This window comes from Nicotiana tabacum, chromosome 10, assembly GCF_000715075.1.
Source record: "Nicotiana tabacum cultivar K326 chromosome 10, ASM71507v2, whole genome shotgun sequence".
NCBI lineage: Eukaryota > Viridiplantae > Streptophyta > Magnoliopsida > Solanales > Solanaceae > Nicotiana > Nicotiana tabacum.
This window is the reverse complement of record NC_134089.1, coordinates 5,707,097-5,725,154: the sequence shown is the minus strand read 5'-3', so window position 1 is coordinate 5,725,154 and position 18,058 is coordinate 5,707,097. Positions and strand designations below refer to the sequence as shown.

Sequence of the window (18,058 nt, the reverse complement as noted above, 5' to 3'; positions counted from 1 at the left end):
TTAATTGAGCCGAGGGTCTACCGAAAATAGTTTTTACTATTCCTCGAGACAGGGATAAAGTATACGTATACCTTACCCTCCCTAGACTCCATTAGTGGAATTTCACTTAGTTGTTATTGTTGTTGTTTTCTAGTAGTTTTACACGGGGCGGAGCCAGAGTATCCGATGCGGGTTCGGCTGAACCGAGTAATTTTGGTTCAAACCTTGTATTTGTCTTAAAAAATTCATTAAATATGTACTACAACTTATTAATGTAGAATCCAGTAACTTAATACGATTATAATCTCGAACCCACAAACTTAAAATTCTCGCTCTGCCTCTGAATTTACATAGAAGCAGAGCTAAGATTTAAAATTTATATGTTCAAAATTATAATCCTTCTAAATTATCGGGTTTTAAGTTAATAATTTCTATACAGTTCAATAAATTTCTTAAGACAAAAATAATATTTGGACCAAAATTATTAAGTTCCGTCCACAATCAAAAGGCTAGTTCCGCCCTGGATATTCTACATTTATTTTATTTTAATTCCTATGATGTACTTATATTTAAACATTATATCTCCCCAATCAATAAATATACTACAAAAATAATTCTTTCAAACCATGCACTATATTTATATACAAACATTATATATTCATTTTCTTTTCTTCGAGATCTTCATGATCTTTCACAATAAAATATTAATCTTTTTCTTTTGGTCTATACTTACCCAATCATAATATATACCATATGCTAGCTTTTGCTCTTATTTATACCCTCATCTTTATACCAAACAAAAACACAAATTTTCTGAAATTTTGTTCATGCAAAAAATTTCATGGAAATAGTTAACTCAGTAACTCGTTTGAAGGTAACTCATATTTTCTTGATTTCCATTTTTTTCACAAATTTTTACTGGTTTAATATTGGAGCTGAATCTACCAAAGAGCTTTTCAAAGGATTTAAAGCAACCCCAGATTCTCATATTTCAACTTTTCAACCTCTTCTTACTGATTCTACTGGTAATTACTCATTGAGTTTTCTCCGAGTTGAAAAAGATCAACTCACTCTTTCTATTATTCATGTTCCATCTTCTGAGTCAATATGGGTTGCTAACTTGACCCGTTTTGCAAGATGGGATGACCCGACTGAGTTGTTCTTCAATGGCAGTCTTGTGTTGTCGGATTCTCGTTCAGGGGTATTTTGGTCAACTCATACTAATGGAGACCGTGTTTGGCTTTCAAATACGTCAAATTTGCAAGTTCAAAAGGTTGATAGTGGAATGAGGTTAAATTCTGTTTTGTGGCAAAGTTTTGATTTTCCCTCAGATACCCTTGTGGAAAATCAAAATTTCACAAATAAAATGACTTTGGTTTCGTCCAATGGGCTTTATTCCATGAGTTTGGGCTTTGATTTTTTCGGGTTGTATGCCAAGTCCAAGGACGAAGCGGGTTCGGTTTCGGGTCCGGGTCGGATCTATTGGAAGCACAAGGCATTAGAAGCAAAAGCTGATGTTATTGAAGGTCAAGGACCAATTTATGCTGTATTAAAGTCAGATGGTTTTTTTGGTATGTACCAAAATGAGTCAGTTCCAGTTGATGTAGAATCTTTTAACAGTTTTCAACAACCCGTATCCGGTGTCCGTCGGATCCGGGTCGAACCGGATGGGAATTTGAAAGGATATTTTTGGGCCGGGTCAAGTTGGATATTGGACTACCAAGCAATAAAGGAAACATGTGAATTGCCTAATCCTTGTGGTATATATGGACTCTGTCAACCGGGCAAAGGTTGTTCTTGTCTAGACAATAGTACGGATTACAACTCCGGCCGGTGTGTCTCGCCGGAAAATCAAGATTCCGGCGACTTTTGTGGGGTTTATGATCATAAAAAGTACAAGGGTTTTTCAAGAAATGGTGTTGAATTGCCTAATAAGGAGTTAATGACTTACCAAAAAATGGTTTCTTTTCAAGAATGTCAAAGTACATGTGAAGGAAATTGTACATGTTGGGGTGTGGTGTATACTAATACATCTGGATTTTGCTACATACTAGACTACCCCATACAAAGTTTAGTAGGAGTAGGGGATGAATCCAAGATGGGATATTTCAAAGTGAGGGAAGGTGTAGGGAAAGATAAGGTGGAGGTGGGGTTAGGGGTAGGGATAGGGTTATTATGTGGGGCCATATTGGTATTTGGTGGGGTCATAGGGTTAGGGTTGTATAGATATAGGAAAAGAAAAAGAGGTGTGACTGGATATGTAGAAGAAGATGGAATGGTAGTTGGACCATACAAAGAAATGAGAAATGCAAGTTTTAGGTCAATTGAACTAAGTGAAAGATGAGGTAAGGGATGACATCTTTTAAGATAGAGACCTCATGATCATACTATATTTTTACTATATATGGTGGAAGTGGGGCCCATTTTGGGTTTTGGCAAGTGGGGCCTACTACTTCTCATGTGTGAAAGTGCTTATAAAATGGACACTATCTTATCACAAGGGTGGAAAGTTGATGGTCAAAGGACAAAAAGATTGGCTATATTTGCAAAAGATATGATATTATATCCTTGTAATTGCAAAACGGATGTGCTCTTTCTTTTTTCCTAGTTGTTACATGGTTTTGGTAGTTAATAGAAAATGGCAGACATTGTAAATTGTATTTCATTTGACTCTTATCTACACGACCAAGGTCACCAATTTCATTGTAGCTTTGTGACTTTTGTAAGAAAATCAGAGTGATTTCATGAATACACATTTTATCCTCACATAACTTATGTTCCATAATTTCATAGTTCTTTCTTCCCTGGAATCATAGGTGAATCCAAAATTTAATTTTACAGGTTAAAAAATTCGGTTTCGATCGTTAAAATCAATTATGTTGTTCGAGTTATGAGTTCTTCGCTCAATTTTTTAGCAATTTTAATAAATTTTATACTGAAAATTCTATGTTTAGTATAAAAGGATGAGCTATTGAATCCGCCCTTGCCTCGAAATATGTCACCTTTGACACATTGTTGTCTTTTATTCAAAACTATTATGTAGATTAGCATCAGAGTAATATATATGTAAGACTTTAATACTCTCATATTTCATTTTTGTGATTTTTTTTCTTTTTAGTATGTCTCAAAAAGAATAACTTCTCTTTTATATTCGAATTCTTTAATCTTAAATGTTACCTTTAATAACATATTCTTACGTCATATTTTTTTTTTAAATTTTACCTTTAATAATGTGTTTTTACTCACAGAAGGTCATGACAAATTTAAACTACAAGTTTTAAAAGCACTTTTGATATATGGCAGAAATATCTCTTTTCCTTTGAATTTTGGATATGCATGGTGTTGAGAGAATTAATTTCAGAAATTACGTTGTGAATATTTGGAGGCAGGTCCACAATTTTTTGAGTGAAAACATAATTTTGCTGTATTTTATAGATTGTTCTTATATTAAAACTATATAATTAACCGGAAAAACACAAATATTGACAGCTCAAGATATAAAATACGAAAAAAATGTGGAAAGAATAGAGGAAAACTCTGCCCCCCCCCCCCCACCCCCACGCACTTATAATGTTATATATGAATATACATATATTCTCGACTATTTTAGTTTAAGTGGTTGAGTGAACCGCTATTTAAATTAATTCTTGGGGTATTATCACTTTTAGCTCGCGCCAGAAACTATTTACATCTGGCAGGCGAAAAAGTGGATAGATCTGTATACTTTTCGCATATAACATGCATAATATATATATACAAAATATATATAAAATTTAATGCACTTTTCGGCTATTATTTTTACAGCAGCTATACAATGTCATTTTTACTTAATTAATTCTTCAATATATAAATTGCCAGCCACATTTGAGTTGGACTCTCAAAAAGCCTTGGGGCTTGACATTAAGCTAGCGTTTGACCATAGATTCCCAAATTTGTTTTGAAAAATCTGATATAGGTGAAGTTTGGTTTAAAGATAAAAGTGTGTTTGGACATCAGTTTTCAAAACATATTTCCCAAATTTATTTTGGTAAAATATCAAACATAACTTATACCCACAAGTTCTAAAAACTATCACAAATACCCAACAGTACCATTATCAATAACATTAATTATAATCGCAAACCATAGTCCTGAACATAAATAAATTTGGTACAAAATTATCAATTTTATAATGAACTACATGATACACTATCAGATGACCGAAAAGACAAAACAATATTGTTACAAAATAATAAATGGTAGGCTCCTTTATAAAATATAAAAGTTTGGAATTTTTTTAAAAAATGTAATAATAATATTTTGGCCCAAAACCAGCTATTGGGATTTTGCCAAAATATAATCAAAATTTATGGTTAAATATGTGTTAGCCAAATAAAACTCAAATTCATTTTGGCAAAATTTATGGTCAAACGATCCTATGTAAAAACAATATAAGCCCACTGTTCCAAGTCCAATAAAACTTGGCCCCATTAGGTACACGTGTCCACCAGCAGTCAGCTTTCTCTTCTTATTGTGACTACTAGTAACAAGTTTATGATCTCACTTTAAAATATACAGTAAAAAGAGCTCAAATTGTCAAGAATCTGCAATTTCAGTTATGGTAAAGTTGATTTTTCTTCTTTTCTTGTTCTAATATTTGTTTTACACTAAAAGGTTATACTTAAGTTGAAGTATTGCATGTTGATTTAAGATAGTAATATTTTGGTGAAATTCAAATTAAAACTATGGTTTTCTTGACAATGCATAGAAATTGTTGTTTGGTTTGTAATCTTTATCAATCTTTATAGTTCAATGGCTCTCTCATTGCAGTATAGATTGCCAAATATGGTAGTTCTATAGATATACTCTTACTGTTTTTCCTTTTCCTCTTGGAGTAGAGGGGGAAAAGGAAGGAAAAGCTGAATAATAAATTTAATTTTCCTTGTTTGGTTTGGAAAAATTGTTATGTTAAAAAATAATAAGAATAAGAAAACCTCTTTAAAGAGGAGTAAAAACCAGGAAAAAAATTGAGCCAAAATTTTTATTAAGGGATTCAAAATATAAAGAAGTAAAAATAGGAAAAAGCCAAGGGAATTCGATATTCTAATATATATATATATATATATATACACACACACAAGAAATAATTTTCATCTTATATATACAGTATAACTTTCCAACGAAGAATTTGGATGAACCCCTTCCGTCACCCTAACTCCGCCCATGCCGGTATATCAAAAGAGAGTTAAAAAAGTCAAGAGGATTCAACATCTACTATATATACATAAATTTTCACCTTGTATATAAAGTGTAATTTTCTGGCGAAGGGGGTTCGGATGAACCTACTTCCGCCACCCTAGCTCCGCCCATGCGTATATCAAAGGAAAGTTAATGAAAGTCCTCTAAATTGGTCACTAAGTGTCAAACAAGGAGAAACAATAGCTATAAGAGCAACAACAAAGCAAGTGAAGAATGAGAAAGAATCACCTAAAACGAGCTAGAAGGTTACAGTATATTTGTAAATGGAGCTTCAATGCTTCGGTGTGGGATAATACTGGGTATGTTGTTGTTGTATATGTTGTTGTTGTTGGAGCTTCAATGCTTGCTCTAGTTATATAACATCTACCTCGAATCTCTAATACTATAGTTCATGAGTAGCTATTATTTCCTATTGGTGAAACTGAGATTTCATTCTTATGCTAGCCTTTTTCATGTCCATTTTTCACTCCATGTTTCATCATTTTCCCTCTTTCTCTTTTCTTCCTTTTTTCGTCTTTCCATCTTTGACATCTGAATTGAATTTTATGGCTTGATAGTTACGAGTAGACAATAAAATATCCGATGGTTAGCACTAGAGGAGGTCATCGTCATAGATGCATTTGGGAGAGTGGAATAATCATTTAATAAAAGCTAAATGGATTAAAAATTCCTAGATAAATGAGGTAACACGGATGAAATCATTTATCTACTGCGGAATTTCAAGATTTGGAAGATTAAATAAATGGTTATCGCAAGAGCCAATTTGTCATATGGATAATAAGGAAATTTCTTTCCTATGTCAGTTTAATCTAAGACCATAGGTTACTAATTAATTTCACAATGTTATTAAGGAAATAACCAGATCAGTTTCTGTTTTTTGTTACATGCATATAATATCAGGTTGTTTAGTGTAGGAACAGATTATGGAATCCAGTCTTGGTTAAACTGCTTTCAGCATATGTTTCCTTGTTTTCATCTAGAAGTTAATCATACTAAAAATTTAAAGAAATCAATTTACCGGATCACATCTGCAGGTTTTTCCCTGAGGTGTTTACAATCTTTTTCGTCTTAACTTGCTCCAGCAGAGAAAAACTTAGAAATGGCAAAAGATAAAGTAGGAAGCTTCGGTACTGAAGCTTCCCGGTCAAATAAAAGGTTGGCCGAGAAAAAGCAGGTGTCGAACAGCAAGCTGATTTTTGACGAGATATTTGTTCGTATTCCTGGATCGCCATCTAAGTTTATATTAGGCCCGTGTTTTAAGACTATGCTTCCTCCGGAGCTCTCTCCTCGCTATCCCTTAGCTGAAGGAGAAAAGCTACTTCTACACTGCGTGCAACCTGATTCGTTCAAAGGTAAGACTCTGAGGTCGTGGCCTCATGTAAGTAGAACGTGGATCGATTGGGTAGATAGAGTTGAGAAGGCAAAATGGGAGGTGTGGAAATCAGCTGATATATATGATGCTATTCAGTTGTCGAAAATTGATATACCGAAGGATAAAAATCTTATTTACGCTGCCTTGTGCTATTGGTCAATCTCGACAAATTCTTTCCACTTCAGATTTGGTATGATGGGGCCAACAATACTAGATATTGTTTCCTTGACAGGACTTAGGCCGCATGGCGAAGAAGTAAGTGTCCCTCTCGCGATAGCTGAATCGACCTGTGATTTTCCCAAGTATGGCAAAATTAAAGAATGCTTAACTTACTGCAAATTTCTCGATGTGTCAATGGGAGCAATGTCTGTGACAGAGGAAGAACATATATCGTTTCTGGTTATGTGGCTTTGTAGATATCTGTTATGTAATTCTTCGATTACCATGATCGAGCAATGTACGAAACTGGCTTTTGCTCTTGCTATGGGTAAAAAGCTTGCTTTGGCACCTTTTGTGTTGTCTAATTTATATCATGGCTGTCATGACATCGTTACGGGTAAGTTTGACGATGCAACGGGTCCTTTCTGGATCTTGCAGTTATGGCTACAGTCTTACTTTCCCGAACATCAACCTTCGACTTCAGATAACGGTAATGCTCCGACCTATGGGTTTCCCTTGGCTGAAGGTGTGTTGAGACCTAAAACATTTAACCATTACTTTGTTTTCTTTCACACATGCTCATATAGACCAGCCAGCCAATTCACGCCATTTTCTTCTCGGAAGTTTGGACCTGAGTGGTTTAAGAGGTCACTTGATCCTTACTTCCAAAAACTCAACAGGACAGAGTTAAAAGACATTTGGGCTAGTTATCTTATTGCTCGAGACATCCCGTACAGTATCGTTCTAGACGAATCTTCGAAGTGGAAATGTGGGGTAGAACATTATTCTCCAAATCAGTTTGCTCGACAGTTTGGCATGAAACAGGCTGTTCCCCTCCACCGATCAGCCAATGATTTTTCAATCAGAAGGGAGGAAGATAATGTCGAAGAAACTGAATCAAGGTTTTCGCAACTAAAAAGGAAATTCTCATTTGTTCCATTTAATATTAATCCAAGTTCTAGAACGTTCTTTGATTCCTGGTGGTCCACTTATATTAAGAATCGGGACAAGACTGCTATCGATGTCCTCAGGAAGATCTCACCGTGTGATATGCCTCTCAGTCCATCTGACAGGCAAGAAGTTGCTGCTCCGAAGTCCATTGGTATTAAAGGCGATTCTCAGTCTGCAGGAAAATTTGGCCAGAATATGAAGAGAAACTATAAAGGTACGATACCCTTCTTGATGGAACGAATCATAATTTTCCTAGTTGGCTCGTATCCCTAGGAATAGAGGAATCATCGGCATTTGATTCGCCATAAAATATATGTAAACATTATGATCTGGCTTGCAATACAATGGCTTGTACATATACCATTATATTTGATTTTCGGATAATTTTCCCTAGAAGGAAGCCTTGGCATAACTCGTAAGGTTGCTGCCATGTGACCCGGAGGTCACGGGTTCGAGCCATGGATATAGCCTCTTGCAGAAATGCAAGGTAAGGCTGCATACATAGACCCTTATGGTCCGGCCCTTCCCGGACTTAGTGCACCGGGCTACCCTTTTTCAATGTTCTGCGACTTGTCTTTTTCTACCTTTGGTTTCCATTTTCTGCAATTTGATATCTAGTATTGCCTCCTTATTCATGCCTTTCAGGGGGTAATATTCCATCACAATCCTTTGTACAACAAGACGAGTACAGACAACAAAGGAACTCGTATGAGGCGGCCGAAAAGATATCTACAAGAGGAATATCATGCAAGGTAAAAGTTCCCATGCATCCCCTAAACAGGCCTCTGGGATTGTAAGGGGATTGCTTGGCCTGATTCCTTCACTTCGCTGTGGCTTTACCATTTTCAGAAGATGAAGATATCCGCAATGGAAACGCCGCTACCAGGGACAACTTCGACAAGTTGTAATCCAGCGGATGAAGATAGGAATATGGCCGACATGCATGTTTCTGGTGACGATACATCAATCTCCACCTCTTCCTCCACTGCAGAAAATGTATGTAAATTCTCCTTATTACTTGTGTCATTCGGACTAATTGCTCCATCTAAGTTTGAGAGCTTTTTCTTTTCAGGAAGGCAAAAAATGCAAGGTTTCCCCATTATTAGCTAAGACCAGAAGCAAGACATCCGATATTATTGAACCACTAGATTGTCCTGTCAAATTTGATAATCTAGACGACTTCTTTGCTGGAGTTAGTGGACAAATTAAACGAGCTCGATCTATCAGTTTTTCGACTGGCCAATCTTCTTCCATATATGACAAGATATCCGCCACGCAAAAGTCTACACCGTCAGTGGAAATGCTCGCCACAGCAAAAAATGACATCGACAGATTACTGCACATGCCTTCTCAGGACTTGCTTCTACCCGAAAACTGTTCAACATTAAGTGCAGCACTGTCAATATATGCTGAATCACCAGATTTATCGGTTGAGAGAGCGCTTTCCTTGGAGAAACTCAAAGAGAACCTTCCGCATATTTCCTCAACCTGGCGTAGAGCTAAGAAGGACAAAGAGGATTATTATAAGAATGCTGCCAAGAAAGTGGTCATCGTCGATGAGCTCACAAAAGGTCAGGAACTCTACACCAACCTCAAAGATTACGACGACAAGCTTGAACGTACAATGGATTCCATCAGAAACCAAATGAGTAAGTTGAAGGCAAGATTGAAGGATGCAAAGACAAAAAGAAAAGCAATCCAGGAGCAAAAATTGAGTTTGGCTAGGAAGTCTTTTGAAAAGTCTACTACTCTTGATGAAATGGAAGCTGAGTTTTCTCTCCTGGAGGAGATGAAGGACCTAGCTGATTCCGATATTGCCCGAGTTGAAGAAAGCTTGAAAGTCTTCAAAAGCAAGATAACCGGATCGCCTGTGTAAATCGCCCTTCATATGAATTTGCTGGCTAGTAATCCAGAGTATAAGAGCATGTAAATATCTTTTTTGCGACGTACTTTCTCTCTTTTGAATTGCATCCATAAGTATAGCCAAGTCGTCTAAACTTGTAAAGTGAACGAGTAGTGTCGATCCATGACGATATACTGGAGTTTTTGCAGAGTTGACAAAGCCATCAAAAAGATACGGAGAATGATCCGAGCTACTGTCTTTTGGTGTATATGGAACGAAATTTGATGGAATCTCAACTCCAACTCACACTTTGAAGGCCTTTTGCTTAGTTAACCTTTACAGTTGGAGTTTTCTTAAACTTGTGCTTAGTGCAGTTAATTTTTTGGATTTTGTTATCTCCCTGAACTTTAAGTGATCATTTGTCATGGAGCTGATATTATCATCTCTTTTGTACTACCTTTTGCATCTACTTGATGCCATTTAATGATAATTTGATTACTAGGAGGTCACGAGTTCGAGCCATGGAAATAGCCTCTTGCAGAAATGCAGAGTAAGGCTGCATACATAGACTTTTGTGGTCCGACCCTTTTCCGAACCTCACGCATAACGGGAGCTTAGTGCACCAGACTTCATCAACAACAAAAAGTGTAGATACACTTCTCGGACATCAGTAGTTTGGGTTAAAACTACTGGTTCTGTCGAACCCATATCTTAAAGCCTACATTTGTCCCTGCCTCCATATCTGGTGGCATAGGTTAACAGACATGGATGACTGGGTATAATGTAGGGGATTTGAAGGTTTAGTTGAACTCATTACTTTTTGCTCGAACAACGTGTATATGTATTTGATCACGCTCCGAGGCGGAGCTAGAATTTCAATCCTATGGGTTCTAAATTTTGGAACGATAACTTTAAGTACATTAATAATTGGGTTTTAAACTTAATATTTGTACATATTTAATGATTTTTTTAGCACAAATACAATGTTTGACCAAAAACTATTGGATTCGTCTCAACCTGTAGCCAAGCTACTAGCTTCGTCCCTATCATGCTCATTAAACTCACTGACTTTAGAATTCCCCTCTTGTTAATAAAAAAATATATTATATACGAGGAACTTACTATTATAAGCATGTAAAAAATAAGAGTTAGAGTGAATCAAAATCCTAAATACCATCATAGAGTTTTATGACATAATATATGATGATATTATGTTATGTATTACTAAAAAGGTGATAAAATAAAATTAAATAATCTACATAATCAAGGTTGAATTGTTTTTCCTTTTATCACATTGACTGATATGAATTGAGGTTAAATGAAGGAGATGATATTAATTTGTTTGAGATTGAGGCGTAATTATTATTGTTATTGTTATTTATCATGCTGATGCGAAATTGAGCAACTTATTGGCATGCATGAATGTCACACATTTCTCTATGCAAGTACTTTATTGTTATGGTCGGTGATAAATATGCTTCGATTTTTCCTCATTCTTGATTTAGGTTCTGGATTTACTTATAATTACATATGAATTTATTTAAAAAAATATTAACTTCTCATTTATAATTCTATAAAAGCGATTGACTTATTTAAAAAAATCCCCTTTAATTGCAAATAGCAAATGCGACTTAGAAATCGCATATGTAGCAATTGCTAATTAAATATTTCACAATTGTTTTTGCAATTTTTATTATATTGTATGGTGTGATCTATGAAAAAGAGTATGTTTTTTTTTTTGTAGGTATTGAATCAAACACCATCTTCATCACTTGAAAAAGTAAGCTCGGATGAAGTACTTCAAATGGTTGAACAGCTTTATAATCAAGCTACAACAGGTCAATTTTTTTTTTCTTTTACATTTATATGCTTATATTTGGTTTTGCTGAATTGGGCTTTATTCCATAATTATGTTTATATGCAATGTATGGGTCAATTTAATTTTTTTTATATGGAGTTTGCTACTCAAAGTTCCAATTTTTATACTTCTATGCCATCTTTGTACTTATTGTCACACCTCCTTTTTCACCCCGCGCCCGCAAGGCGCAGAGGGAGTTTTTTCAATTAAAGGACAATCAAAACGGGATTTATTATTAAAATTCAGAGTCACCACTTGGGAGATTTATGGTGTCCCAAGTCACCAGTTTAATCCCGAATCGAGGAAAAGAATGACTCTGTTTAACAGTCAGCGTACCAGAAATTCGGATAAGGAATTCTATTAACCCGGGAGAAGGTGTTAGGCATTCCCGAGTTTCGTGGTTCTAGCACGGTCGCTCAACTGTCATATTCGGCCTAATTATCTGATTTTTATACAATTATGAACCTATGTGCAAATTATAACTTTTACCGCTTTTATTATTATCATTATTTTAAAGAGAATTGCAACATCGTGAAAACGTGTCTCGAACCACGTCACATCAATTCACCTGTGGTTGTTGACACATCTCGACTTAGTTGATATTTGGATTTGGATCACATAAATATGCACCCGAGTTTAAGGAGATAACTTTATTAAATACGCTCCTAAAGATACTAACGCATTATTATTTTGGGAAGTCCGCAAAATTCGCTAAACGGCATGTCCCGAAATCTAATCATTTAAAATAACCATCTATTGAGAACCCCGTAATTTGCGTATTTTATTTGGCGAGGCTCATCTTATTTATTATTTAAAGGGCAAACCTAAAAGCAACTACGATTCTCTACTTTATTTGTCTCTAAAAAAAGAAATCCTAATTTATTCACTAAGATTATCTAGAGCCATTATAATCGGGTTACATGAGATGCACCCCAAAAAAATTAGAAATTAAGCATCACAACTACGTCACGGGAACCGTACCCGTAATCACAATGATTTATTAATTGCACCTAATCAACGAAACTTGATTAATAACATCTACCAATTCAACCAAATCTACCTTTCATTAATTCATTAATCACTCTCACTATTCCAATGTACTAAATTAATAATGAGATGACGAAAGACATAATACATTCATTGTACTATGGATAAAATGCTCACAGTGAATCAAGGAAACACAATTATGATTTAAAATAACCACTTAGCATGCTAGTTCAGAATAAAAAATGATAGGCATATATCCAAAGGTTTAACATGAGATTTAATCATAATATTATATTCTATAACTCAAAATTAAACCAGTTCATTTTTTTCATATTCTAAATAAAGACAACAATTCAAACATAGCAATTCATTTACTAAGAATACATCAACACATAAACGATAATGTCAATCACGAGAACATTTCATAAAGTCATTCATTAGACGACAAATTTAGGAGACAAAATCGCAAGAAGAAAGGAAAAGAATTAGACCTTTCATCGATTAAAAATTACAACTTAGAATACTAACCGGAAATGACCGCAACGGAACAGAAAATCGGATAGCAACCTCGACGTACCGAATCTCGGCGAACAACGACGACCTCAACGGAAACGGAAAACTCGAACCAAGATTGGCAACGACCTCGACGGGTTGTTGGTAGTGTGGTCGACGGACTGCTGTGCGTCGTTTAACGATGGTTAGCGACGAGCTGCTCAGCTGCTGGTGGGCGACGAGGCAGCGTAAGGCTGTTGTGCGTCGTGAGATGAAACAGCAACACTGTCGAAGAAGCTGCAGCAGCAGCTGTTCGTCTGGTGGGGGTCGTTGGCAGTGTCGTCGGCGGGTGGTTTGGGTGGACGATGAGGGTCGTGACTGGTCGATGCAGCAGCGCTGCTGCTCGTCAATGGCGGACCACGGTCACCACTGCTGGTTGAGGGTCTGTCCGGCGTGACAGTAGGTGGGGGACATTGGTAGTGTCGTGGTTGTTTGGAAGTTCGCTGGTGAGGATGGAGTTTGGGCAGCGTAGGGTTTTCGTTAGTGCCCTCTCTGAAATGAAGAAGAAGACGTGAGTAGTATCCACATTTTTGGTCTCCAAAGTCTCTCTCTTTCAAAATCTATCTCCCCTTAATTTTGTCCGTGTATTCTCTTTTTATCTCCAAAGTCTGAAGAGGTCCCCCCTGTCCGTGTCTCTTATTGTGTCCGAAGAGTCGTGACTCTTCTAATGTCTGAAGAGTCATGGCTTTCTAATATTTGAAGAGTCGGTGTATTTATAAGTCTAGGTTTTAGGGTAGGTTAGTAGGTATTGGGCCTAAAAATGGGTCGTTTGAACCCAAATATTATTTCTTCCCCGTAACAGAGAATAAAAACACGACCTTATTTAATTAATCCTACGCAAGCAAAATAACTATCAAAATAAGACTGGCAATTAAAACAAAACTATTTTTGTAATTTTTGTTTTTTATAAAAAGATAAAATATAAAGTACTATTTTTGTATTTTTCAAATTTAGGAGAAATACATAAACTAAACTTCTTCTTTTTTTTTGTAATATATATTGTAATTTTTCATTTTGTAACGAAATAAAGTAAAGAAGTCAAAAATAGTTGAAATAACTATATTAGATTAAATAAAATATTTACGCTAAAAATGTGAAAATTCTTGGGGAGGGTAAAAAATCATACGTCTACAGCTGCCTCTCTTTGACTGGAAACACGAAGAGTTTTCCGACAAAGAACGACTAGACAGGTTTTTGACCCGACCCTTATTTGGAGAGACTAAAACTAAAGGAAATGAAGAGAATGTGACCGAGCTCTGGTATCTGAGCTGCCTACATATCCTTGGCTATAAAGGAATCAGGCCACGTGTAGTTCGGAGGTGAGTGAGAACATAGAGTATGCCGAGGTGGAGAGCCGATCGAGGTTCCGTTCCGTCGAGGTTCAGGTCCGCGGTCCTGCTATTACATCAAAAATCAAAACATAAAAAAGACTAACTAAGCCTATCAGCTACTAGTTACAAGATTCCTATCTATGAGTCTTTCGAAACTTGATCTTGAGTTTTAGTTGGTGCTTCATGCGGACTCTGATCTGAATCTTGATGCTTGTTAGCTACAGGTGTTGGTTCAATCTTTTTCAGCTTTTTTCAAAATCAAGACGGGACATGCAGTGCTTGTGACATTGACCATGTCTTGGGCAACCCCATCTTTTATTGACTTCTGCATTTTGGATTCATTTTTTTTCTTTATTGTGACTAACTTCTGTTGACTCGAACTTGAACTGATTACTTCCTTCTTGTGAGCTTCGAATTATTTTTTCTTCGAAGCTTGAACTACATTCTTTCTGACCTGACTAGTAGTCTTCCTTTTGATTTATGTAGTGGAATTTATGCTGGGGTATTTTGTTATAACCCTCCGCTTTACTGACTTCTGACTTGAACTTGAGTGTATTCCTCTATTCTACAGGCGGGTTCCTGACTTCAAACTTGAAATGTATTCCTCTGTTCTACAGGCGGGCTCCTGACTTCAAACTTGAAATGTATTCCTCTGTTCTACAGGCGGGCTCCTGACTTCAACTTGAAATGTACTCCTCTGTTATACAGGCGGGCTCCTGACTTCAACTTGAAATGTACTCCTCTATTCTACAGGCGGGCTCCTGACTTCAACTTGACTTTAAAAGATAATACAACCTCCATTCTCCAGGCGGGCTCCTAACTTCATCAACAATTCAAATATAATACAGCCTCCATTCTCCAGGCGGGCTCCTGACTTCATCAACAATTCAAAGATAATACAACCTCCATTCTCCAGGCGGGCTCCTAACTTCAACCACTTCTTAAAAATAACAGCTTCATTCTCCAGGTGGGATCCTGACTTCAATAACTTCTTAAAATAATTCAGCCTCCATTCTCCAGGCGGTCTCCTGACTCCAACAACTTCTTAAAAATAACACCTCCATTCTCCAGGCGGGCTCCTGACTTCAATAACTTCTTAAAATAATTCAGCCTCCATTCTCCAAGCGGGCTCCTGACTCCTTTAACTTGAATCATCTTCTTTCAACTGCTTCCCTCAAAACTGGTGTTTTATTCCTCTGTAAACTACTGGGGATAACACCGATATTTTATTCACAAATATATCATTTTCCTTCTTCAAAGACTACTTCCTTTAAAGCTGGTGCTTTCACTTCCCTGAAACCTGTCAGGAATAACACTGCTGGGGAATTATCTTCCTCATTTTAACAATTATGGGGATGATATTGATTCAAAGGCCATTACTTTTAAAACTTTGGGTTATCTTGCTTCTTCCAAGATTGCTTTTATTTTAAAACTTGTATCTCTCTTCTCGTATACTGCTGGGGATTTTACTTCCTTCAAAACTTGTGTTATCTTCTCTCTTTACCAAATGGCTATCTGATTTCAAGAAAATTTTCGTAATGAGAGAAAATTTTCTGCCCTAGTTTGATAATCTTCTTTGTGACCCTGTCTTTCTACTGTCAATAATATTTCCTTTCCCTTCTTTAAATCAAAGAAAAATTTGTTTGTTTCAAACGGGGCGAGTGGTCGTGCCACTTCTACTGGGGATGGTTTTTTCCCTTTTCTTTTCCCTGCTTTGCTATAAAACTTGCTGAGGATGATATTATTTGTTGCGGCTGATATTCTTGCTGGGGATGGTTTTTCTTTTCTCTTCCTTCCCCGCTCTGTGTTGTCCAACCATTGTGGAGCTTGGTCGAGAATCTGTCGGAGTTGTTCTTGTGTCTTGGAAATCTGTTGGGGATCTTCTTGGAATTTGATCCATAACTTTTCAACTGTTGTTCTTTCTGTTTTTCTCCGACTTCCCCTAGAAATTTAGGCCTCTTGGGATCTAGACCCATTCATCATCTGGTCTTGCAACAAACTTCTTTTCACTTTGTTACCTTATCTTTGGCCTGTCCTATTCGCATTTTTGTTTTGCCCCATTTTGGCCACTGGTAGTAAGTTCTGAAAATCCTTTTCAAAAACAAACTGCTGGGGAGGTAAAGTCTTTAAACCAAGAAATGAAAAAGTGATGATTTCAAAAAATAGAAAAAGAAGAAGTCTTTCTGAACAAATATTGGGGAAAAGGAAAGAAAAGAACTTATCTGAATGATATAACCAATCCCAACGATCATGTTGTGCATTTCGGATTGATCAACCCAGTCTATTCGTATCAATCAATCTTTCGGACGGCCTCATCTTGCTGGGGATAAACAAGTACTTAACGCTTTGCCAAATGTGGACCCTTTCCGCCAATCTTGTCTTGTCGCCTCATAGTGCCCTTCGAGGGGTTTTCACTAATAAGACTCTCTCATTTCTCTCAACTCCCGTCGCCTTATGGTGCCTGTGAAGGTTTTCACCGATAAGACTCTCTCATTTTATTTTATTTTCAGCTGGGGATTGGAGTGCTGTCGATATGAATCTCTTTGCTAGGGATTCTTTTCGGCTATCAATTCATTTCCAGCTTATGATCCTCTTCTTTGCTGGGGATCAGAGTGTTATTCCCGACTTCCATTTTCATTGAATTGGCACTTCTCAAATACTGATCGGGAAGTCTTTCTTGGACATCAATATGGGTTTTTATGTATGGCCAAAAGGAAAAGGGATATCAAAAGTTCAAAATAATTTTTATGGGTAAAACAGTACAACTCTTGGAATCAAACTTTCTTACCAAAATTATAAATGCAAACTTTTGCCCCAGTTTTTCTTGCTTGGGGATTTTTATTTGTTACACTATGTTACATTATGCACACTATGTTACAGTATACACACTATGTTACACGATGACCGAGCCGTGAGGCGCCTACGTATCCTTCTTTGAGGAATCAGGTCAAACGTAGTTCCCCTTCCTTTATTTTTCCTGTGACTTTTTTTTCTTTATCATCATTATTTTTCTCTTATTATTTTTCTTTCAATTTAATTTCTGATTCCAAAAGAGGGATATGAAAGAATAAATAAGGCTCAAAAAGGGAAGCAAAGGTTAAAGTGTTTGGATAGAAGAAAGAATTGCCTCCGTCATTTCATTCTCCGATAGATGCCAACCACAAACAAACAACAATTACAATCAAAAGAAATCATACATAATATCTCTTAACTGCGTCAGAATTGATAGCCATGTCGACGCATTTCCCGTCGATATCTGTTAAACATAAAGCACCATGGGGCAACACTCTGGTTATAATGAATGATCCTTGCCAATTCGGGGCGAACTTGTCTTTTGCTTCGGCCTGATGTGGCAGGATTCGTTTCAACACATGCTGCCCCACCTCAAATTTTCTGGGGCGCACCTTCTTGTTGTAGGATCTCGCCATTCTCTTTTGATATAACTGGCCATGACACACAACTGCCAATCTCTTTTCATCAATCAAGTTCAACTGCTCCAAACGGGTTTTGACCTACTCGTCATAATCAATCTCAGCCTCAGCGACAATCCGAAGGGATGGAATTTCAACTTTCGCCGGTATTACTGCTTCAGTTCCATATACCATTAAATAAGGAGTTTCCCCTACCGAAGTACGGACAGTGGTGCGATAACCCAACAATGCAAATGGTAATTTTTCATGCCATTGTCTGGATCCTTCTACCATCTTCCTCAGTATCTTCTTGATGTTCTTGTTGGCTGCTTCAACTACTCCATTCGCCTTGGGACGATATGGTGTGGAATTACGGTG

General features: G+C 36.7%; 2 protein-coding genes across 3 annotated transcripts; both read left to right on the top strand.

Moving 5' to 3' along the window:
• The first annotated feature begins 609 nt into the window (after positions 1 to 609).
• On the top strand, positions 610 to 2,751 carry LOC107807900 (PAN domain-containing protein At5g03700-like). The gene has a single exon (XM_016632354.2). The coding sequence runs from the start codon at positions 821 to 823 to the stop codon at positions 2,321 to 2,323; it is 1,503 nt and encodes a 500-aa protein (XP_016487840.1). The 5' UTR covers positions 610 to 820; the 3' UTR covers positions 2,324 to 2,751.
• A 1,668-nt stretch (positions 2,752 to 4,419) lies between these two features.
• On the top strand, positions 4,420 to 10,534 carry LOC107807899 (uncharacterized). 2 transcript variants are annotated; one of them, XM_075222541.1, is made up of 5 exons: positions 4,420 to 4,579; positions 6,252 to 7,913; positions 8,345 to 8,451; positions 8,549 to 8,695; positions 8,772 to 10,534. In XM_075222541.1, the coding sequence occupies exons 2-5, from the start codon at positions 6,317 to 6,319 to the stop codon at positions 9,573 to 9,575; spliced, it is 2,655 nt and encodes an 884-aa protein (XP_075078642.1). In that variant the 5' UTR covers positions 4,420 to 4,579; positions 6,252 to 6,316; the 3' UTR covers positions 9,576 to 10,534. The 2 variants fall into 2 exon arrangements, with proteins under 2 accessions (XP_075078642.1, XP_016487839.2); XM_016632353.2 differs by lacking the exon at positions 4,420 to 4,579 and having other exon boundaries at positions 5,160 to 7,913.
• Positions 10,535 to 18,058: the final 7,524 nt, after the last annotated feature.

What these genes read in the sequence shown, in the direction of transcription:
- LOC107807899 (XM_075222541.1), top strand. Translation starts at nt 6,317, where the DNA reads ATGGCAAAAGATAAAGTAGGAAGCTTCGGTACTGAAGCTTCCCGGTCA. An exon ending in CAAGAGGAATATCATGCAAG is followed by an intron (nt 8,452 to 8,548) that starts GTAAAAGTTCCC and finishes TACCATTTTCAG; the next exon opens with AAGATGAAGATATCCGCAAT. An exon ending in CTTCCTCCACTGCAGAAAAT is followed by an intron (nt 8,696 to 8,771) that starts GTATGTAAATTC and finishes TTTTCTTTTCAG; the next exon opens with GAAGGCAAAAAATGCAAGGT.
- LOC107807900 (XM_016632354.2), top strand. Translation starts at nt 821, where the DNA reads ATGGAAATAGTTAACTCAGTAACTCGTTTGAAGGTAACTCATATTTTC.